Here is a 24002-nt window from a genome sequence, read left to right on the forward strand (position 1 = left end):
CTTTAAAACCATAGGCAGGAGAAACAGCTATAAAATGACCTCAGCAGCATTGGGGGTTGAAGGAAATGGACAGATTCCGCAGACAGGAGGCAAAATGGACAAAGTTTTGATATGAAGGGTTAAGGAAATGGAAAGAATCAGTAAAGACTGGAGAGTGTTTGGCTTGGGTTGATTAGTTTGTGGCGATATTTACCAAGATTGGGAATACAAGGAAGAAGAAAGGTTTATAGAGGTGGGAAGGGAGATCACTTCAGACATTTGAATTTGAAATGTCCATCCAAGTTGTAAGATAGGATAATGATCTGGAGAAAGCACAACTGAGTCCATGAATATATTTATTTTCACAGAATGTATTTATAAATTCTAACCTTTATGTATAAATGGAATCACCCAAAGAGAGAACACCCAAGAGAAGAGGAGGGGCAAAGGCAGATGTCTACAGAATACCCACACTTAACACAAAGGTGAAAGGGAAGCCAAGGAAGGAGATGGAGATGGAAGGGCCAAGAGGAAGGTCATGCATGGAAAGGTACACAACAGTCAAGGGAAGAAATACATAGCAAGGGATGGTCAAGTGGAAGTTGGGGAAGGACTGAAACTTGTACAGTAGGGTAACAAAACTGGGACGGCATCTCTAACCTTAGCACAGCTGACTTGAATGCAGCGTTAGAGGAAACGAACCGCAACGGGTAGAGGTGTGATTAGAAAGTGACAAAAGGGGGGGGGGGGGGCATGGCTTGGCTCACAGTTCGTGAGTTCAAGCCCCACATCGGGCTCTGTGCTGACAGCTCAGGGCCTGGAGCCTGCTTCAGACTCTGTGTCTCCCTCTCTCTCTCTCTGCCCTCCCCAGCTTGCACTCTGTCTCTCTCTCAAAAATAAGTAAAACGTTAAAAAAAAAAAAAAAGTGACAAAATGGAAATGAGTACAGACTAGTTGAGAGATAGGGAAAGACTAGCTTGGGAGGATATTTTTTTTTTAATTTTCTTTTTAATGTTTATTTTTGAGAGAAAGAGAGCATGAGCAGGTGAGGGGCAGAGAGAGAGAGGAAGACAGAATCTGAAGCAGGCTCCGCGCTGTCAGCACAGAGTCTGATTGCGGGACTCAAACCCACAAACAGTGAGATCATGATCTGAGCCGAAGTCGGACACTCAACCCATTGGGTCACCCAGGAGCCCCTGGAGGATTAGTTCTTGAGTGGAATATGTTTAGATGCCAAAGGGGAACACAGCAGCAGAAGAGAAGCTGAAAATCCTCAAAAGCAAAGCGGTAATAAATGGAAAAGGCACTGGGAGGAGGCATCAGCACTGGGAGGGAACGAATACAAAGCACAAGGGATGGAAATTCTCTTCTTCTAGGAAAGGGGTTAAGCAAGGATTTAGTTGCAAAAAAGTTTATGGCAGGAGTAAGGAGAGAAACTTCTCTGAGACGACAGGCAAAAATTGGTATATATGGGCATCTGTCAGATGAGAAACACGACAGATTTCTCCAGCTTTCAAAGAGGCTCAGAACCTACAGCAGTTTTGAAGAACACAGCTCTGAGGCACATAAATCATGGACAATGGCTAATTAAGAATAAATGGGAGGGCAGAATAATGGAGAAAAAAACCAGATGCAGGAATTAGTAGAAACTGATTTGGTTGCAAAGGGGTAGCCACAGCAGGGCCAAGATAAAAGACAAATGAAGGAACAGAACCTTGTTAAATCTGGGATGGTATGGTCAAAGCTGGTCCAATAAGCAGCAGGGAGCTACCATCGGTTCTCAAATGCCGAAAAGCCAGGGCTCTGTTTGAAGTTTACCCTGGAAGAGGTGCGCACGCACACACACACACACACACACACACACACACACACACACACACACACACAGAATAGGACAGAGACTGAATAAATAGAGACCAGATAGCAGTCTACAGCCACGATTTAAATATGCTTGGCATTCATTCACTCAGCAAGTATTTACTGAGAACTGCCAGGCACTGTATGAGACTCTAAAGATAAACTGACAAAATTCCTGCCCCATGAGGCTACGATCTGGTGGAGACAGAAAATAAACATACAACAAATAAATAAAGAGACAAAGGCAATAGGATGATGGGAGTTCACTGTGGGGGTTATTTCCTGGGGTCAGGAAAGGCTGCTCTAAAGTGATGCTTCACCAAGGGTTGGCAAACTATGGGTCACTTGCTAAATCTGGTCTGCCACCTGTTTTTGTTCAGTCCATGAGCTAAGAATGGTTTTTAATATTTTTAAATGGTTGAAAAGAAATCAAAGAAGAATATTTTGGGAGCACCTGGGTAGCTCAGTTGGTTAAGCCTATGATTCTTGATTTCGGCTCAGGTCATGATCTCGCTGTTCATGAGTTTAAGCCTTGCGTCGGGCTCTGGGCAGTCAGTGAGGAGCCTGCTTGGGATTCTCTTTCTCCCTTCCCCTTCCTGCTCTCGTTCTCCCTCCCTCAAAATAAATAAAAATAATCATTAAAAAATAAAAAAGGAATATTTTGTACACATGAAAATTATATGGAATTCAAATTTCAGTGTACATAAATAAAGTTTTATTGGAACACGGCCATGCTCATTCATTTTTTTATTTTTGCGCTACGGCAGCAGAAGTGAGTGTTAAACAACAGAGACCATCTGGCCCTTTGCAGAAGAAAACTTGCTGAACCCTGGTTTAGCCCTAAATGATGAGACAAAGACAGACATACAAACTAGGTAGAGGGGCACCTGGGTGGCTCAGTCGGTTAAACGTCCTGCTTGGGCTCAGGTCATGATCTCATGGTTCATGAGTTTGAGCCCCACATTGGGCTCTCTGCTGTCAGCACAGAGTCTGCTATCTGGGTCCTCTGTCCCCCTCGCTGTCTCTCTCTGCCCCATCCCCGCTCACACCGTCTCTCTCTCTCTCTCAAAAATAAACGTAAAAAATGGTTTTTAATAAAATAAAAGATCTAGGCAGGGCAGTATTCTTGCTTTATAGGAAGTGCAAAGCCCCAGAGACAGCAATAAGCATGCATGTGTGGTAGACGAAAAAGCCAGCATGGCTCTGCAGCAGAATGAGTGAGAATGAGAAGAGATGTTACCAGAGAAGCAGAGTTGACAAGAGGCCAGAGCCTGTGTGGTTTGGATGGCCCCAACAGGGCACCTGGACTTATTCTAGCAGTGGGGGGGGGGGGGGGGGGGGATGGACGGTGAGGGGAGAGTCACTGACAGGTTTAAAGACAGGGCATAATAAGACTTGACTAATTTACACTTGGAGCACATAGTTGCTGTGTGAAGAACGATCTTCAGTGAGATAAGAACACAAGCAAGGAGACGTGCCTGGCTGGCTCAGTACGTGGAGCCTGTGACTCTTAATCTCAGGGTCGTGAGTTCAAGCCCCACACTGTGTGTACAGATTACTTAATAATGAAATCTTTTTTTAAAAAAAAGTTGGGGGGAGAAAAGGCAAGCAAGGAGATGACAGAGTAGTCCAGCCAAAAGATTATAAGAAGTCTGGGGTTTGGGTGGTAGAATTGAGGACAAGTGGGATTTAGGGCATTTTGGAGGTCATACAGAAAGAATGTGCTGATGGGTGATTTGGGATAGGAATAAGAGAGAGAAATCCAAGGTACCTTTTTAGTTTTAGGCCTGAGTTATTCCAAAACACAGAAAAGGACAAAACTGAGACTTTTTGGCTGTGTTAAGTGTAAGATATCTATTACACCCCCAAGGGCTTCAATGCACACCTGTCTTCTTGCCTGGTAGTAGTAATAGAGGCCACCTTGGAGGATGGTGGAGAAGATTAGGTAACATAATCCATGTAAAGTACTCAGAATACTGCCTGGCCCATAATAAACATTCAATAAATGCTAACTACTTCTATTATTATTATTATCCAAATGGAAATGCCAAATAACCCTGGGACTCCAAGAAGTAGTAAGAATAAGAGACAAAGATTTAATAGTCCTTGGGCATGTAGAAGAGGCCTGGAAGAGAGGGTGTAGACAGAGAAGGTAGCCAAAGTTTGCCCTCTAGATGACCCCAACATTCAGGAAAGTTAAGCAGAGGAGGGAAGCCATACAGGATACTGTAAACAACCAGTGAGTGAAGAAAAGGGCAGGTGAGGGTGCCCGGGTGGCTAAGTCTGTTAAACATCCGACTTCGGCTCAGGTCATGATCTGGAGGTCCACGAGTTCGAGCCTGGTGTCGGGCTCTGTGCTGACAGCTCCGAGCCTTGAACCTGCTTTGGATTCTGTGTCTCTCTCTCTCTCTCTCTCTCTCTCTCTCTGCCCGTCCCCTTGCTCATGCTCTCTCTCAAAAATAAACAAACATTAAAAAAAAAAAAAAAAAGAGGTGAGTGCAGTGTTACAGAATCCAAGAAAAGTGTTTCAAGAAGGGAGTGGTCAGCCAATTCAATACCGCCCAGAGGTTTAACAGGATGAGGACCAAGAATTATCTATTCAATCTGGCAAGAGTGGGCTCCTTGAGGACTGGATAAGAGCTATTTCAGTAGAAGCATGGGGAGAAGAGCCCAGCTGCAGTGGCTGAGGAGGAGGGAGAGGTGAGGAAGTGCAGACTGCAATGACACACAGCACCTTCAAGGAGTTTTGCTGTAAGAGGGAACAGAGAATGGGGTAGTTGCTGGAGGAGGCATGTGGGGGTCAAGGGTTTGTTTGTTTGTTTTTTTAATAAGGATTATATTAAGACAGTTAGGGGTGCCGGGCTGGCTCAGTCACTAAAGCACGCGACTCTCCATCTTGGCATCGTTAAGTTGGAGCCTCATGTTGGGCATAGAATTTACTTAAAACAAATAAATAAGTAAGATCTTAAAAGAGAGAGAGAGAGAGAGAGAGAGAGAGAGAGAGAGAGAGTTTTATATGCTTTGAGACCAGTCCAGATAGAGGTGAGAAAAACTGCCAATGCAGACACAACCCTGAGTAGAAAAGAGGGATGGAATCCAGAGTGCAAGAACAGAGTGGTACTTTGTAGAAGGTGCCAGAGGATGTGGTAGTACTTAAGTTCCCTTTTACCTGGAAGGGAAAAACAATTAAAGACCTTGAGACTATGTAAAATACCTCAATCCATATATTACACTTGGCATAGCTGATTTAAGAATCAGTAAATCAGTAAACAAAGACTACTACTCAAACTGCTCCCACGAACAATTCTGTTAATACTAGTTTTGGGAGTTTCAACCTTCAAATGGCCAGTTTCCGAAGTTAACCTTACAAAGTATTATAACTTTAGTACCTATACTCATGAGATATTTTAAGCAGAGCTCCATAAAAAGAGGTCAGATAACAAGTTCCAGGGGAGAAGAGACTTGTTCAATGCTAATGCCAACACTCGGTCATCTGTCTGGTACATAAAAGAGGTTTTTTGAAAAATGAATTAGAGGGGCGCGCCTGGGTGGCTCAGTCAGGTAAGTGTCCAACTCCCGATTTCAGCTCAGGTCATGATCTCACAGTTTGTGAATTCGAGCCCCAAGTCGGGCTCCACACTGACCACTGACGGTTGGGAGCCTATTTGGGATCACCCTCCCCCCCCCCCCCCACTCTCTCCTCTCTCAGCCTCTCCTTCTCTGCCCCACTTGTGCTCTCTCTCTCTCAAAAATAAACAAACAAACAAATAAGATTTTCCAATCTCTCCATTTCTTACTGTGTAGAGTGCTACATTTCATTTATGAATACCATTCAGGGGGAAGATGAGCCTCTTTGCGAGTACTTTTTCATCATTTATAATAGAAGAAAATATAGTGACATCTGTAACTCATTTCCAAAAACTGGAATGTGGCAATAACGCTGGTTGATTCTACAAGAAGGGAGAAGTATAGTATACTCAGGCATAGTCAAGACATTAACAGACAAACTTCCTAAGCCAAGATGGTTTCTGAAATCCAGCTAGTCAAGAAGTGTGCGCAGTTATTGAACTAATATCACAGTCTTGTCAACAGATCGGCAGAGGTATGGCCAAAGCCAAATTCTCTCTGGTTACTGGTACATTAAAGAGAAGAGTGGTTATTTTAATATACAACAGACAGGAAGAGACTTAAACTGTTTTAAGTATGATCTCTGCCTGATGTTGAGAAATGTTAACGTAAGAAAGTCACCTAGGATTGAAGAGTGTAAAGCCAACTCTTCTTCAATAACGGTAGTTGGTGAAATTTTCACCCACAGAAGAATGAAATTCAGTTTTCAAATATTTAATCAATTCTACCTAGCAACTGTCACCTACGTAAGAAATATTACCCACTTTGTAATTAGAGAAAGAAGTGGCACCCCTGGGGCACCTAGGTGGCTCGGTCAGTTGGTTAACTGTCCGACTCTTGATTTCAGCTCAGGTCATGGTCTCGCAGTTCTTGAGTTTGAGCCCTGCGTCAGGCTCCGTGCTGACAGCGTGGATGGAGCCTGCTTGGGATTCTCCCTTTCTCTCTTTCTGTCCTTCCTTCCCCCTCGCGCACTCTCTCTCCAAATAAATAAACTTAAAACAAAAGAAGTAGCACCCTTCATCCTCATTCCATGTCAACAAGAGCAAGAAGCAAAGATGCTCAAAACAGCCAAGCAAATGAGCAGGTGAACTCCACCCATCCTGCTTCAGAAAGAGGTACTCATAAAGTGGCTCACTGGTCTTAGGGAAGGGAAGGGAAGGGAAGGGAAGGGAAGGGAAGGGAAGGGAAGGGAAGGGAAGGGAAGAAGGAAGGAAGGAAGGAAGGAAGGAAGGAAGGAAGGAAGGAAGGAAGGAAGGAAGGAAGGAAAGGGAAGGGAAAGGAAGGGAGGGAGGGAGGGGAGGGGAGGGGAGGGGAGGGGAGGGGAGGAGAGGAGAGGAGAGGAGAAAAAGAGAAGAAACACAGCAAATGAACACACTACATCAGATAGTAAGCTAGACAGATTCTTGGCAATGTCCCAAATGATTTTGCAGGATCTTAAAAAACCAAACCAAAACTGATCAAGAAAGGTATATTTCCAGACTCCTAGGTTCCAAGTCTGAAGCAGAAGAAATAAATAAGCCTGATATACTGTAGAAATGAAGTTAATCATCATCATTCACAGGGTTTATTCTTCTCTAAAAGGAAAAGTACAACATGACCAGATCCCTTTGAATAGGCTAGAAAAATTAAGCAAACAAACACCAACATTGTTTTCAGAGATGGTTCTTTTTATTCCAAGAGGTTTGGGTCCCCCATATGCCAACTTTAAGTAGTTAACTTCATTCTGAGTTATACGCTCATTCAATTACAAGTTTCTACCATAAAACTGCAGCTTTTTTCTTCCAGCTTGTTGGTCATATCTTGGTACAAAAGTCAGGGTGCATCCTTCCTTCTGGGAAGATAGACGCACTGTTGAATGACCAATAGCAACTACAGTAACACGAGGTTTTCACTTCCTTCTCTCTGAAGGTAAACCGGGTTTATCATTCGGTAAAGTCAGTTTTCTGAAGGAGCAACATGAAGTTAGAGGTCAAAAGTGTCAACATTCTCCTTGGCAAAACCACAAAGCCACCGAGTCAGCCAACATCATTTTGACCTAATATTTTTCAGGAATTAATGTTCAATATAGGAGCTGGGAAGTTTCGTGTTCTTCGTATCTTGAAAAACCAACTGACTCTCCTCTGACTACCACATCATATTTGGAAGTTTGCCATCACATTCTGAGAAGCCTACATTCTGTGGCATTAACCTAGTCAAAAAAAAAAAAAAAAAAAGTCCCCGGTATTTTTTTTTATTATTACTCCACCTCTAGAGTCTCTCAAGTAGAATAAAGAATCATGAGAATTATTCTTTGTGTTCATAATCGCTTGCTTTCTGAATTTATACCTGTAGGACTAGCAATGAAATGTTCCAGAAAAAGTAAGAATCTCTTATATTTCCAACTCCCAGAGTTTCTTAAGTGACACCCGATTTTACAGTTAGGGAGTCCAAAGTGCCCTCACTTTGCCACCTTGCAGAATTCCTGCAAGAAGCCAGCTACATCTCTGACCTCCAGTCATTTACTGAGACTGTCTGGTTAAGAGTAGACAGCATTTACTATTTGCAACTTAGAAACCTCATTATATGTATATAACCTTAAATAAATCTTGTGACCACTTCACCTAAAAGAAGGAATTTATATACAATTCCAGGACTAAATTCAAAGTCCTAAAGCTTCAGTAAAACAATGAAGATTTTGGAACTAAGAATTGGGAGGAAAAGGAGCTGGCGCAAATATCGGTTCTGCCCAGACTCTTGTAATCTATATGAATAATCCCAATTCACAGTTTTCACTCTGACTGTACAGGAAATGCTTTCTGCAACCCAACATATCTAAAAAGGTTTCATTCTGAGTGATGCAAGCCCTCCACGCAGCCTCAAAAACCAAGGGTCAGAAGCCTTTGTAATCCTCATTCGCATGAAGCAAACTTGTATTAGACAGGAAAGGATTTACAAAGCACTCGTTAGAATAGGTCCACAAGCAGTGGAAACCTTACCAAGGGCTATTCTGCAGCACATCTCTTGAAACTACAACTGAAAACGGACATAAAAGCTACAAACACTTGTTTCCTATATTGAGACCGCACCTACTGTTTTCCCCAGTTTCTCTGGATGTTACGATTTCTCTCTTAGCTCCATTTACTGAAGTCTTATTCGCCTATAAAACCACTATAACATCATTGCATAAAGACATTTCTCTGGAGCTGACTACTGAAAGTTAATTATTGCCACAAATTGACGATTCAAGTCAAATACTCAGGGAGCCAGTAAGGCCCCAGGACCCCTGGGGGAACATTAAGAAGTCTAAAACATGATCCATGCTTTATTTATTTATTTAGATCCTCTAAGATCTGAATAAAAATACACTTATTGATTCACAGAATGAGAAGGTAGCTTGACAGGTCATCTTATATGTATACAGGCAGGACCGTACTTTAAAAATTCACCTCCACAGAAGATCATAAAGCTTTTCTGGTTATCTTTTTCATCGTCACTATAATGACAAACGTCATTAGTAACGAGTTCTTTACGTATCTACCCTTTGCTTCAGTTTAAACCTATTTCTCTCTTACTCTAGTATCCACTGAGTTGGAAAAGAACTGGTTACCATTCCTAATAATAGACCCTTTCGTGTCTTTTGAAGAATTATTAAGTTGCCTCTTAACCTTTCATTCTCCCAACCTTTCCTCACAGGACTGACTTCCAATCATATAATCATCTTTTGAGTCTCCTCAGAACCGCCTCCAACGTCTCCTCATCCCCTTTAAGTTGAGGAACCTAGAAACGGAAACAACACTCAAGTGAGGGGATGGTCAGCACTGGCATTATCTATACAAAAGATGACGGCATCATGTCAGGATACCTCAACATCACTTGTAAAGCCCCACCTGGTACTTTTACAGAAATGATCTTTGATGGCTCTTCAATGTTCCTCTGCCACGCTTAAGTTAGCTTCCTATTTTGAAAAAACTACTCACAATTAGCCTGCTTATTAATAAGTCTTGTACAATGTAATAGCTTATGTCATACTGTCCTGGCAAAGTATTCCTAAAAGTTGTGTGTGTACCAAATTTTCCATTCAACAGACATTCAATGACCACCATCTATATGGAAAGTCACCACTATAAACAATACAAAACCTAAACGGTGACTTGGAAATGGTCAAGTCTTAAGCAAATCACAGTCTAACGGGGGAAAGACAGACACAATCAAAAGTATTTACAACATAAAGCAACCCGGAGTAGATTCTTTAAGGGTGGTATTAAGTACAGTAAGAAAAGAGGAAAGGAGAAGTTGAGTTTCCACTAGTAGTGACGTTTGTCAAAGCTTCTTGGAAGAGGTGGGATCTGGGGATCGGAGCTGAGCCATGAAAGAAAAATAAGCCAGAGGCAGGACAAGATGGGAAAGACTTTAAGGCAAAAGAGAAGCATTAGCAAAGGTATAAAGGCAAGTGCAGACAGACCACAGAGAACATCTCAAGATGGTCGAAGCATAGAAGTGAGAATGTGGCCATAAAGGACTGAGAATTTTAAATCTTATTTTATATTCAGTGAGGAGGCAAAGGGTTTTAGGAATAAAGTGACATAATCAGATGTATATTTAAGAAAACCACTGGCAACACTGCCTATAGTGAAAAGGAAGGCAGGGAGACCAGCTACGAGATTATGCTAATAATCCACGCAAAGGTAATGGAAATGTAAAGTAGGATGGTAAGAACAGTACGGCGGGGCAGATTAAAGAAACGCCGCAATAGTATCACGGACAAGCCTCACGAAACTAACTGGATGGGGTACGGAGAGCAAAGAGGGGACGCCAGCAACAGAGAGAGCACGACTGAGCCTTCCGATGGACACAGGTTTAGATGTGAATTCTAGCTCTGTTGCCTCCTCGCCATATGACTTCGGGAAACCATTTAGCTTGTCTGTGCTTCAGTTTCTCCAGCTGTAGACGATGGGGTGTACTCGGTATTTCGGCAAACCTTTTTTTTTTTTGTTAATTTTTTTTAATGTGTTTATTTATTTTTGAAGGAGAGAGAGAGAGAGACAGAGCATGAACGGGCGACGGGCAGAGAGAGAGGGAGACACAGAATTCCAAGCAGGCTCCAGGCTCCGCACTGTCAGCACAGAGCCTGACACAGGGCTCGAACCCACGAACCGTGAGATCGTGACCTGAGCCGGAGGCGGAGGCTCAACCGACTGAGCCGCCCAGGCGCCCCCTCAGCAAACCTTTTTTTAAGAGATAAGGAGTACTGTATATTTCCTCCTTAAGCATACTACCCTCTGCTAGTTATTCTTAAACTTTAATCTGGTTCTGATTATTCTACTCGTGATTATTTTGTATTTCTCAAGCTAAGTTCCAAGCCCCAGTATGGTAACCTACAACTCAGCATTTATTCTATAATTAAATTATTAATCGCGTTGATCTCTGTAGACCAACACTTAATTCTCCCCACGCTGAAACTTGAGAGCAAATGTCAACTAGTTACCAAGTATAGACGAATGGAGCTGAACCTGGGGACCCTGAAGAGCCTCAGAATCATGGCAGGGGATACCCAAGTACTCATAGTCATTCATAAAAAGATAAAGAACACTAGTTACAGAGACAAAAAGTAGCAACTCCCACAAAGGTGCCTTGGCCTGATAACTATGCAACTCACCGAGGCACTGAATTCCTCAGTATCCTACCTGCCTATTTACTGTCTTGTTCTTTCTCCTCCCTTTTTTGCCTTATCTCTAATTATGTGCTACTTGGACACCGACGGTACCCACTGTTGCCAATATGTGTGTGGCTGGCCTTCAATTTGGTTACACCTAGCTTGTTAATGAACTTGACACGGGGACCCAAATCAAGAACATTCTAAAATCAAGATTATACAGCTCTCAAATAGGTATGTATGTGCACACATATACGCGTAGACATCAGAGTAATAAAACCCAGTTATCTCGGTAGAAAAAAATAAGATGACAGCCCTCATGGACTTTCGTGGACTTTGAGTCCTAATAATAATTAGGGATTTCTATGTACCAGGCAAATTGCTGAGTACTTTGCATGCATAATTTCAATTAAGCCTCACAATAATTTTAAGAAGCTTGATTACTGCTAATTTACAAATGAAGACACTGAAGCATGGAGAGGTTAAGAAACTTTTCCAAGGTCATTCAGCCAATAAACCGGTGCAGCCAAGATTTGAACCCAGGCAGTCTAAATCCAGAGCCCATGGTCTTAACAGCTCTTAATTACTGTGCTATACTATCTCACACTATTACAGATTAGATAATGAGATTCTCCCCATCCTTTATAAAGGTATTTATATACGCACAAATAAAAAATCCTAGCCGGAGAGATTACAAAAGGATTTCCTCATTAACCAAGCTTAAAGAGATGTTATCCACATGGTTTTACTGCTTATAATTAAAGGCAATCATCTAGGAACAATGTTGTATGTTTGTGTTTGATCTAAAAATTAGTCAATACTCATGGATGGACAGAAGCTGAATATACACATGTGTACGTATTTGTTCCTCTAGGTGTAGATATTTATTATAGAGACATTTGTGATTAACTTCTCCCAGTTTTTCAGAGCTGAGATAGTACAAAGGAGGGCTTGGTGAAAAAACTGTACTCCAACCACACTCCTCACCAGTAATATTACTCTCCTAATTCAAGACAGAAAGCCACAGTTACTTTGATGCTGTAAAAGGAGAATGAAACAATGGTGCTTCAGCAAAGCACAGATCGCAAGGGTTGGACCTCCCTAAAACAGTCCCAATGTTTGAAAGGTTCATCGCTCACACAGCTCAAAGACATCAAACCATCTATGCCCAAACATTCCAACCAAACAAAAACAAAAATGCAAGAAAACAGATAAAATATATGAGAGAGACTCCCAACTCTAGAGCTAAATGCCAGCGGGATAGATCCAACCCACTGGTAGGACACCGAGCACTGCTGCAGTGATAATTAAAGGTAAGTTTTCTGGGGGAAATCCCTTCGGTCTATTTGTCAAATAGAAAAACAACTACTCATTTCAAAGGAAGGGGAATTTTCATACCCAGTACAGAAAACTGCCAACTAACTCTTACATTTATGTCTTTATTGCCTTAAAACTAAGGCTCATTAAATATGTCCGGTATCTAAACAGTTTAGCCAAGTGTGGCCCCTGAGAAGTTTCGTACTAATCCTACCAGAGGACTTCTATCGTCCCAAACAACTACAAATCACACGACCAAACCTGTCTTTCAAATATCTTAGTCTTTGAAAGCAAGCGTCTGGCAGTGTAGCCTCATGGTCGGCTTCCCCTGGTGTGTAACCTGACAAGGTACAAAGCTCATTGAAATATTTAACAGTGGTGGTATGGATTTCTCTGGACAGGTCAAGAAAAGCAGCTCATCCTTTTTAAAAACATAAAGGACCATTTTATGGGATGTCATTCCCTCCGTTCAAGTGTCTGTGTATTTCCTCGGGGCTTTCTCAGAGATCTTATTGAGGGGGAAAATGAAAAGGCTAACAAAAGGACCCCTTTTCTCTCCCTATTCCCAATATAATCGGCCTCGGCCACAGGGCCAGTAGCATCCACACTGTCATAAAGGCCAGCAATTAGAGAATTAGGCCATAAAACCACCCACTCAGGTATAAGAGCGCGGGCCTCCAGCTTTATTTAATGCATGCCATAAAGATCCTGTACTTCCTCCTTTCAGGCCTTCTTCACAACCAATGAAATGACAATAACAACAAAAAAAGTGGCCCTTTGTCTGCCTGCCCCATACTGATGTGATCAATGAAACCATCTGGGTCCAGGTGAAGGATTTAAGATTCCTTTTTCCTAATAAAGACTGCATTTCCTCTCACATGCCACACTGCAATCCATTAAAGGCCAGGCTGCATTTAGAGCAGTGATATGATGATGGAAAGTGAAGTGAAATGACATTTTCCAATTATTTGACTTTACTCTGAAACTACTCTAGAAGCCTGGCCAATTCCTGAACTTCTCAAGAAATACTGGAACCTACAAGAGTATTCTTAATTAACTCAATAATTTCTAGAACCTCCTGAAGTCTTTGCTAATGAAAAAAGTTCATTCAAACCTGAAAGTTAATGTTCATTCAGTCTGCGTTTTACAATCCGATACAGTTGAGGAGCAGATCAATAACTTCATATGATTTTCTTCACAACCTACCGGTCCACACAAATCCCGAGTGTGTGTGATTTACTCCATGATAAAGTTGTACTTATCAAGCTTTAGACCAAACTAGGTAAGACCCACACAAATACTTTTTTCTAACAGCGAGCTCTTCAGGCTTCCTCTTTCCGCTAGGGCCCAGGGGGTTAAAAATAGGATTTAGAAAGTACAGGTATGTTATGTCAGACTCATTAGTAATGTAACCTTTCTTAATCCCTGGAAATAACATGTGCAAACAAAAGAAGTTCCCATCCCAGCAATCCTAGAGTAAATTCCGCCCAAAGGAGTGACAGTCACATAGCTTCCCCCTTTCTCAAAGGTCTATGCCACTGGGCTCTCCACCTTGGCAGACGAAAAATGGAAAGACAAGATATTCACAAAAGGCCCTACCAAAGGCCTTCAAGTTAAGTGCTAGAAGGAAACTGAAGTTCTGTGCCAACACTAGTGGAATGCGGGCAGGCACAAAGAGATCTTAATTAGGAGACCTACAATTAAAACAGTGAGTCTCCAAGAGAGAAGAGAGTCTGTTCTGCCTCCGAGCAAGCAAGGCACCGTTGCCCCCCTCCCCTGCCCCCAGCTATGGGGCAAGGAAGGCCACTCGGAGTCTGCCCAGAGCCTCCACAACGCTCCACGGAGGGACAGCTCCAAGGTGAGCAAAGAGATGGAAAGTGAGTCAAGATGGGAGTGGTTTCTCTTCTCCACTTCCAGTCAGGAGGCAAATCACTATTTTGTGAATGATGATTCACTAAAGGGGAAGAACTGTGCCTTCAGAATATTAAATGGAAGGAAAAGACTGGGGACATGTCATATGCTTTTCAGTGAGAATGAAGAAAAGTTCTCAAGACTGCCTTTCTGACGCTCAGTATAAACCAAAGTCCTACATTTCACAGCTTAGTAACAGCTACTCCGGGCAACGTAGGTACTGTCACTCTGGATTCATATATTCGTTAGCGCACAGAAGTTTTCTTCTCATCTAAAAGCTGTCCCACCTAAAGGAATACACCACCTGGACTGAAATCCTTCCCTTTTGCAGTCCGGAATCCACGACACTGAAAACCTGAAACAAAAGTCAGCCAAACAAGAGGGCCTCTAAACACAAGACAATGACTTGTATTTAAAATCTGATCTTCAACTTTCTAGAAATGAAATTGGTCAATTTCAGCAAAGAGCTTCTCCCATACAGGTAAGTCCTTCTATCTTCATACAATGAAAACTTTCCCACTAAGCTGGAATTTCTCTTCCCAATGATAACACCGGTTAACTGGGCAAACGGACTAACTAACATTAAAAATTACCAAGTAGGCTCACCGACTCTTGACTCTTTAAATAAACTCAGAATACAAAGTTCTGACCCGGCCCCCCAAAAATAATAGAATAGAAACGAATGAGAATACTGGAGCAGAAAAGATTCATGAGCTAATATTTAGCCCGACCTTTTCATTTTACAGATCAGATATGTAAGGTTAAAAGTGAACTGCCCAAGGTCCCATCACTGGTCAATGAGAGATGACCAGTGTCATCTGCTCCACTTGTGTTCTCTGCTTCACTTTCTTTCCGTCAAGCTCAGGATTAGCTGTGAAGGTGATGAAGGAACAACTCCCCCTCTTGGTACACATGCCCAGTGAACATCCAAAACAAAAAACAAAATCACTCTCCAACTACCCTTGGCCTACAGGAACATCATCTTTTCTAGGCCCAACCCGAGAGCGTGCCTTGGTCCACCTCAACTAAACTGCCATTTCGAATGAAAACAAGTATCAACCAATGCTGTCACTCAATTTCAACTTAGATCTACTTAAAATGTGCCATGTTATGATCGCAAGGGAAATTCTGCCTTTAACATTTTATGAGGTGGTTAAGGAAGAAGGTAAGTGGACTATGAAAGTAATAACCAAAGACTAGCTGCTGATACATAAACCATTTCTGGGGTTTCTATTAGAAACAGCTCAAATTTGAGTCGACAGAGAAGATGCTGTGCCATGTTTATTGAGATGGCGCCGTATGGTGGCATTAACAGTACCTGAGACAATCCCCAGAAAAGTGGGACAGTGTGGAGGGGAAAGGGAGACGAAGAAGCAGACCTCTGTGATTTCTTACTGTGCTCAGTTAAATCAAAGTTAAATTCGGCTTCCTGATTGTCAGACAAAAAGCTGAAACAGAGGAGACCAGCAACACCTAAATATTTGCTTAAAATAATCCCGTTCTGACAGAAGTTGGTCGTGAAGAACTGTTACATGTAGTTGTTACCCAGAGATATTCAGTACAAGGGAAGTTATGGACCTGTGGCAGTGAAGGACAAGTCTCCATGGCGAAAGGAGTTTAAACAGGGAAGTGATCTGGAAGTTCTATCACCTTTCAACCACCTGAACTTACTAGCTGTGTAAGTATCAGCTTACATTTTGTTATAGACAAGTTATTGTCATCATTCTCTTAAAGCAAACCAGAATTTCAAGAGGCTAGACTCATTTTAGGTCACCAAACCATTTCTTCATGAATCCAGACAAGACTTGATACAGATCTGTGAGTGAATTCTGAGAAACAATCTTTAGAATTCTATGTCAGCCCAGGGGAACCCTGAACTTCCCCTCTGGAATCTTATCATTGATTTGTGAGACTCTGTAACAAAACGCTTGGTTTCTACACTGAAAACTACCAGGTCAAAGGACCCAATCACTACGGTTTAGTACTGAACCATACTATGGGTTAGTACTAATCAACACATACCATCAACCCATATACATCTTAGACTGCCTCTACCACATAAAAAGCTTACCAATGCAACAACAGCTCATTCAAACCCAATTCAGAAAAAATACTGAAATTTAATATAAGGAGTCAACCACTCTTCTCATTGTCAAGCAGCAACAACTGTTCAGGCAAAAGTTTTAAAGAAAAAAAAAAAACGTACTAATATGATCTTATTTGAAGTAACTGCAATTCCTTAACAGGCTTTACACTACACACTACTGCTAAGCAAAATAATGCCAGTGGATAAGGAAGTGTTAGCACCTGATTAAAACTTTAAAAGTGATTTGTCAAAGACCAACAGATAAAATATTCTGGTGCCCAGACATTAGGTCCCTGAATCCAGGTGGTTCTCTTTCTAACCAGTCTCTTGAAAAGCTACGATTGGAAGCTGTCAGCATAAAACTTTGCTTTTGAATAGGTGATAACATTTGGAATGTGAACACTTGGTCCCTCAATACAAAATACATAAGCATGCTACACAAGGAGAAAATACGTCTCAAGATCCCTTTAAAATAGACTAACTTCTCCTAATAGAGACTTTCTTATCATACTCAAATATACATGGGGCTAAAATTCTACATATAACCAGGCAAGTCTCAATTTTGAAAATAAGCAGGTAAATGAAATGTCAGTAAGTCTTTTTTTTTTTTTTTTTTTTTTTTTTTTTTTTTGCTGCCGTATCTTTTAAAAAAGCAAAATCAACTCACATTTAAGCACCAACTCCATGCAAGTAACCTGAACGGTTCAGTCTTTTTGTCATGTATGAGGCCTTTGGTTCTCCAACTACATGGGATCTGTGTTGTTAGCTTAAAAAATACAGAATTGGCCTTTCAAAAAAAAATAATAATCTACAGCAACCAATAAATAGTCTCAAACAACCCTGCTGACTGCAGCTGCCTTCTGAAGGCTGGGAAAAGGAGGTGGAGACAGAGCGGAGAGAGGCAGGGAAAAGGGACGCTGCGGCTAGCTACATAGCAAGGAACACGCCCCCATCATGTCCTCCTTGCTCTGTCAGAAGGCGGGCTGTTGTCAGTCTCCTGATCAGGCTGCCTTAGAAACGATTTTTAAAAGGAGGCAGGAAGACTAACAACTAAAAAATGCCAGCTCCTTGAAAGGAGGGGCCAGGGTCTCTGGGATCTTCTCCCTCCCCTTCTTCCCAGGATCTTTCCGTATATCTAAAGGGGTGCAGGGCACAATAGGGGACAAGGGGTTTGCCCGGGACCAACGGCAGAGCACGCAGGAAACGGCTGGTTGTTATCTTTCCCTTTCTGTTTCAATCAAGAGCACTCCAGAGCAGCAACCCCCTACCCGCCCCCCCCCCCCCCCCCGCCCTTCGCTTCAGCCCCTAGCAGCTGCTCTTCCTCCTCCTAGCATCCCCCATCTCATCCCCCCTCCCCTACAATTCAAACTCCCCCTTCTGCATCCAATGGAAAACAAATACGCAACGCCACTGGCTGAACCTGAACTCAACTTCCCTTCCCAGGGCAACTTTCCTTTTTGCTGAAGGGGGCTGAGTAACGCTGATCAAGGCATCCCCATTCCTGCCCCAGTACTAACGGGGAAGGGGCAAAACTCTTGAGCCTTCATCCACCTTGGGTCCCCCTATAAGAATCAAAGAGATAACCCTAACTCCTCCTTCTAAGGAATAACTTTGCTTCATGGCCCCCCTCTTTCCCCCAACCAAAAGCAACCACCACCAGAAGCATAATAAAGTAAAACTGTCCCTTATCTACTCTCCTCACCCCAACCCTGCTTCCCCCACCCCTTCCAAGCCCCAGGATTGGCCTAGGAAAAGGTGGATCAATAGTGAAATGACGGAGAAAAGGAGAAGGGCGGGAGGGAGCTAGGGCTGGAGACTGCGTGCTCTCAGGCGCAGTGGGTGGGGTAGGACAGCAGCTGCTTCCCCTGGGAGGATGCTGCCCAAGTCCCCCCACAAACACCTCCCCTCACAGGGGCCCCCTTCCCCAGAGCTGGAGGGAAAGCCTGCCTCCTCTCCAGGGGGAACGGTGGAAAGCGGCTCCTCTCTGAGCCTAGGGGACAGTGGACTGTTTTCCTCTCAAAGATGCCACCAATCCTTCATTCTAAAGGAGGGAAAGGGTGGAGTGAAGGTAGAGTAATTCCCTGCTACCAATAGGCTAGAAACTGTAGCTCTGTAAGATGGGGGAAACAGACTGCTGGTCGAGGAGATCACCGTTATCTTCAGCGGGAAAGGAGGTGAAGGGAGGCAAGGCGAAGAGGAAAGTAGATTCTTCCTGGCGGGGTAGGGAAGGAGGAGGGAGGATCTCTGTGCACGGGGTGGGGGGTGGAGGGTGGAGGTGAAGGAAGGGGGAGTGGCTGGTAGTGCAGGGACCTGGCCCGGGGATGGGGCGAGGGTTCATCAGGTTTTCGGAAGCAAGGTGCTGGAAGAGACATCGGTCCCCAAGGGGTAGGAGAAGAACGTGGCCCTGGATGAGGCCATCACCCGAGAGATGCCCAAGAGGAAAACTGCCCCAAGAGTAAAACATCTGCCCAGAGAGGGAGGCGGGGATGTGGCGGGATCAGGTCTCTAGGAGGGAGGGAGGGAGGAATCTTGCTCGGATGAGGTAATCTGTGAAAGGGAGGAGGGGTTCAGTCCCGGGATGGGAAACCCCGGCGAGGGGTCTGTGCCAAGGGATTTGGGGAAGGGTCAGGGGAAGGAGGCGGAGGGCAAACGCCCTTAGCCAGATGGGTCCAAACCCCGGGGTGGGGGCGCCTAGGGGTCTGCACCCATGTATGGGGGGGGGGTCCCAAGATGGGAGGGCCGTTTGCCCCGGGTCAGGGACCCCAGGAGGGTCCCGGAATTGGGATGCTCCACAATCCCGGATGGGGGAGGGGAGGGGGCTCCGCAGAGGGTCGAGACCCCGGGCCTGGGGGTTCCTCGCCCCCTTACCTCTCCGCTGCCGCCTCCCCCGCCGCTCTCCCCAAACACGGCCCGGAACCGGCGCAGGTTGGTGCCGATGGCGGCCGAGACCTGCAGCGCCGCGTCGAAGCCCGGGCCCACCCGGAGCAGGGCCGGCCCAGAGGAGGCTGAGGACGATGACGAAGACGAAGACGAGGCGGACGACGAAGAGGCTGCTGAGGCGGCGGCCGCTCCCCCTGGAACCCCAGCCCCGCTGCTTCCCGCCGCCGCCGCCGCGGCCGCCACAGCCGGGGGGGAGGGGGGCGCCCCGGGGCCGCCGCCGCCGACCGGGGGCCCGGGGGGAAGCAGCAGGGCCGGGACGCGTTGCCGCGGGGCGCCCCCCAGGCCCCGGCGCCCCCCGCCGCCGCCGCCCCCGGTGGTCCCGGGTCGGGCGGGGAAGCGCCACCGACAGCTGTGCGCCATGTTCGCCCCGTGAAGTGAAGCAGCGAGAGGGAGAGGCGACAACACAGGGGGGCGGGGAGGCGGAGGGGGGGGCCGAGGGCCCCGGAACCTGCCTGAGCCGCTCGGCGCCGCCCGGCGGCCTGCACCCAGCCGGCCGCTATGCAGAGCGCCGGGCCGCGCCCGCCCGCCCCGCAATCTGTATAGCGGGCTCGGGCCTACGCTCCAGACGCCGGGCCGCGGCTACGCCAGGCCGAGGCCCGGGCCGCCGCCGCCCGCCCGCCCGTCCGCCCCGCAACCTGGATAAGTGCATGCCCCGCCCTCCGGGAGCGGCATTGCTGGGGAAAAGGAGGGGGGAAGGAAGCCCAAGAGCCCGACGCGGAGCGCGGGTTCCGGGGAGAGGGGGAGGGGGCGAGGACTACAGGGAGGATGGAGGCGGAGGGAGCCCGGCCGCCTGCAGCCTCGAGAGCCGAGAGGCCGCTTACACACGTTCCCGGGATGCGCTGGGAATCGAACCGCCCGGGAGAGCAGCTTCCAGTATAGCGCGGCTGCCGGGTCGGGGACGAGTGAGCCTCCTTCTCTGCCTCGAGGCACGGAGACAAGATGGGTTAGCCCTCATTTAACGCTTCTAGAATAAAAGAGCCCTTATTGTACCATATGCAAAACGGAAGCGTTGCCCAGTTTACTATATGCAGAATAGAAAGGCCCTCAATGAACGCGCTTTAAAAATTAAAAAAAAAAAAAAAAAAAAAAAAAAAGAGAGAGAGAGGGCCCCTCCCATTTTCATGCTGGAGCTCTCTCCAAAATGCACACATCAAGGGGCAGGTCTCCCGCCACCTCCTCGCACTCGGGGCTTTGGAACCTCTGTCTCTCGTGCCCTTCTGCAGAGAGTTGGGTCGTGTTTCTCCAGGCCGGGCATTGGGGCCACGGCGTGCTCCGCTAACGAGGCGGTGTTACAACGAAGCTGAAGCTGGATGGCTAACGGGGCCTGGAGGGAAGAGGCGGGCAAAAGCGCCCCCGCCCCTTCTTCCTCAGTTCTCTGCCTGCCGCTGCATGCAAAGCAGACCCTAATGTATGCATGCAGAGGGAGGGGGGCTCGCGAGCACGTTTCTGATTAAGAGAGGGGGAGGAGAAGAGCGTTGGGCATTATGATACACTGGGTGGAAGGGGCCCGCCGGCGGCGAGCTCATTGCGCGGGGTTAGTAGGCTGAGGGGGGAGGGGGAAGGAAGGAGGGCGAGGGCGGGGGATGAATATCCACCCGGTTTACTTTATTGCGGGAAAGAGGGGAGGGCGCCTCAAGCTGGGCGTTAGAAGCCTCCAAGGCTGGGAAAGCGGAGAGGGGAGGGAGGGGTTTGTGCCGGGAGAACTTGTGTTGGCCGAGGCTGGGGGATCGATACACACAGCCTGCAGGCCCCGGGGTAGCCTCCATCCCCCCAGCCGAGGTGGAGTTCGCTGGAAGGTCACGCAGCCTTCCTGGACTCCCGCACGGGTACAGCGCACACTGCTTGTAATATTACAGCCTGGGGCGGCGAATTTGGGAAGGAGGGGGAGGGTCGTGGTGAGCAGGTTGCAATCAGCTCTGGCCCTCTGGAGGGTGCACTGCACGCCTCCAGAGAAGGTCCACGGCCTCCTGGTGCTGAAAACCTACGTCCCTCCGCCGGCGAAACGTTAGTGCTGAGCGAACGACCGGGTGGGGGCTAGAGGGGAGCAGAGAAAGGGAGGAGACACGGGCAAGCTCCAACTCCCCCAACTCGTCCGGGATCGATCGTCGTTCCAACCGCGCAGGATGGAGCCCAGATGGTTTGCAAAGCGCACACTCACAGGGCACACACAGAACCAGATTCCGTTGTTACATCGCCTGGTTTACTGGGTGCAAAAAGGGTGGGAGTAGCGGGAGAGTCTCTTAAACGGCAGCCCCAGGACTCTGCTAAGGATATTAGACACCCCATTGTGGACGGTTTCTCTATTGCAATATATTTGGCGGTAGGAGCTGGGGGTTTTGCTTCAGTGTAGCTGCTCTGATCAGTTACAGATTGGCGACCACGTGGATTCCCTCATGCATCCTGATTTGTTCACTCTCTCACTCTTTCTCGCTTATTTTTCTTTTGTATTTGCCGCCCCCCTTCTTTAATATGCATAACGGTCTGCAGAGGTAATAGGCAGGGGACTGAGTGACAGGCTTTACATAACGATGTCAACAGGATTTCTTCCCGTCCTCCACCCCTGAGAAAACATAAACGGCCGGGTTCTGAGAAACCTCACTTCGAGCACACTTCATTTGGCACAGGTGGGAGTCGGTCGGTTGGGTGGGAGCAGCAGGAAGGAAGAATGCCAGTGAAGATTGTCAGAAGTCCTCTAGACTCAAGCATCTAGGTAGAAAAACTCCTTGAGAAATCTAGTTTGTCTCTTTGCCTCCAGACTAGTCCAAAAGGAGCCAGAGCAAAGCAGAATGTGGTTTATTGTTGGGGCTTTTAAGGCAGAAATAATAATAACTTACATTTGTTGGGTGCTTTCTTTGACCTGGGTGCATTCGCATCTCACCAACCCTCTGAGATAAGTCTGATTTTACAAGTGGGGAAACTGAGGCCTAGGATAATGTCCAAGGTCGCACAGCTAGTAAGCAGCAGCACTCAAAGTCATGGGGGTCTGACGCCTATATCCACCAATCATACTGCTGATCCCCGAAAGACATACTATGCCACCTCACACCCATTAGGATGGCTACTATAAAAAAACAAATAGGGGCACCTGGGTGGCGCAGTCGGTTAAGCATCCGCCTTCAGCCAGGTCACGATCTCGCGGTCTGTGAGTTCGAGCCCCGCGTCAGGCTCTGGGCTGATGGCTCAGAGCCTGGAGCCTGTTTCCAATTCTGTGTCTCCCTCTCTCTCTGCCCCTCCCCCGTTCATGCTCTGTCTCTCTCTGTCCCAAAAATAAATAAACGTTGAAAAAAAAATTAAAAAAAACAAAAAACAAATAGGGGCGCCTGGGTGGCTCAGTCAGTCGAGCTTGGGACTCTTGATTTTAGCTCAGGTCATCATCTCATGCTGGTGAGATCAAGCCCCACTTCAGGCTTTACTCACACGCGTTCTCTCTCTAAAAAACAAAAACAAAAAACTCAGAAGACAATAAGTGCTGGTGAGGATGCAGAGAAATTGGAACCCTTGTTGGTGGGAATGTAAAATGGTACAGCTGCTGTGGAAAACAGTCACAGAAATCATGGGGGTTCCTCAAAAAATTAAAAATAGAATTACAGTGTGATCCATCAATTCCACTTATGGGTATATACCCAAAAGGATTGAAAGCAGGGTCTCAAAGAGAGATTTGTGCACCCATGTTCATTGCAACATTATTCATAATAGCTAAAACATGGAAGCAACTCACGTCTGATGAATGGATTCAACGTGTGGTACATTCATATGCTGGAATATTATTCAGCCTTAAAAAGGAAGGAAAACCTGTGCTATGCTACAATATGGATGAATCATGGGAACATCGTACTAAGTGAAATAAGCCAGCCACAAAAAGACAAGTACTGTATGATTCCACTTATGTGAGGTACGTAGAGTATTCAAAATCATAGAGACAGAAAGTATGGTGGTTGCCAGGGGTAAGGTGGGAAAGAATGGTGATTTTCTGTTTAATAGGTATAAAGTCTCAGATTTACAATATGAAAAGAATTATGGGGTTGGATGATGGTAATGGCTGTACAACTACGAATGTACTAAAAAGACATGTGCTTTATTTGTTAATTTTAATTCAGTGGTTTTAAATGTTTATTTTTAAGACAGAGAAAGAGAGAGACAGAGCGTGATCAGGGGAGAGGCAGACAGAGAGGGAGACAGAGAATCCAAAGCAGGTTCCAGGTGAGCTGTCGGCACAGAGCCGGATACAGGGCTTGAGCTCACGAACCGCAAGATCATGACCTGAGCCGAACTCAGTAGCTCAACCAACTGAGCCACCCAGGTGCCCCCAGTTTCTTTTTCTTGAATACCTAATATATTCATATGGTTAAATGTTTAAAGGAATTAAAGTCTTTCCTCCACTGTTGTTCTGAACTCCCCTCCTGCAGTCATAGCTTACCTCTTCTTAGGGGCAGCTAACATCATCAGTGTCTCATATAATTCTTCCAGGGATGGTTTGTGCCTATACAAGCAAGTGCGTATAGAAGTTTTCTCATAAACGAAAGAATACCACCCCCGCTTCCTGGATCTTGCCTGGAAATCTATATCTTGGAAATAATTCCTATTAGTAGATGGCATTTCCTCATTCTCAGGGCTGCATGGAATAGATGTAGCATCATTTACTTGACCAGTTCT

General features: G+C 45.7%; 1 protein-coding gene across 7 annotated transcripts in view; it reads right to left on the reverse strand.

Annotated features, from left to right (window-relative positions):
• Nucleotides 1–19813, reverse strand: part of KMT2A (lysine methyltransferase 2A) — an 83137-nt gene extending 63324 nt beyond the window's left edge. For 2 of the 7 annotated variants that reach the window (XM_053204025.1, XM_053204023.1), the window contains exons 1-2: nt 19278–19813; nt 17077–17175 (exon numbers count right to left, since the gene is read on the reverse strand). In XM_053204025.1, the coding sequence (XP_053060000.1) occupies nt 17077–17175; nt 19278–19709 (531 nt within the window). In that variant the 5' untranslated portion in view covers nt 19710–19813. The remainder of the gene's footprint in view (nt 1–17076; nt 17176–19277) is intronic. The other 5 variants (XM_053204026.1, XM_027036626.2, XM_053204028.1 and 2 more) reach the window with 3 other exon arrangements.
• Between the last annotated feature and the right edge of the window lie 4189 nt (nt 19814–24002).

The sequence above is a fragment of the Acinonyx jubatus genome, chromosome D1 (genome assembly GCF_027475565.1).
Source record: "Acinonyx jubatus isolate Ajub_Pintada_27869175 chromosome D1, VMU_Ajub_asm_v1.0, whole genome shotgun sequence".
Classification (NCBI taxonomy): Eukaryota; Metazoa; Chordata; class Mammalia; order Carnivora; family Felidae; genus Acinonyx; species Acinonyx jubatus.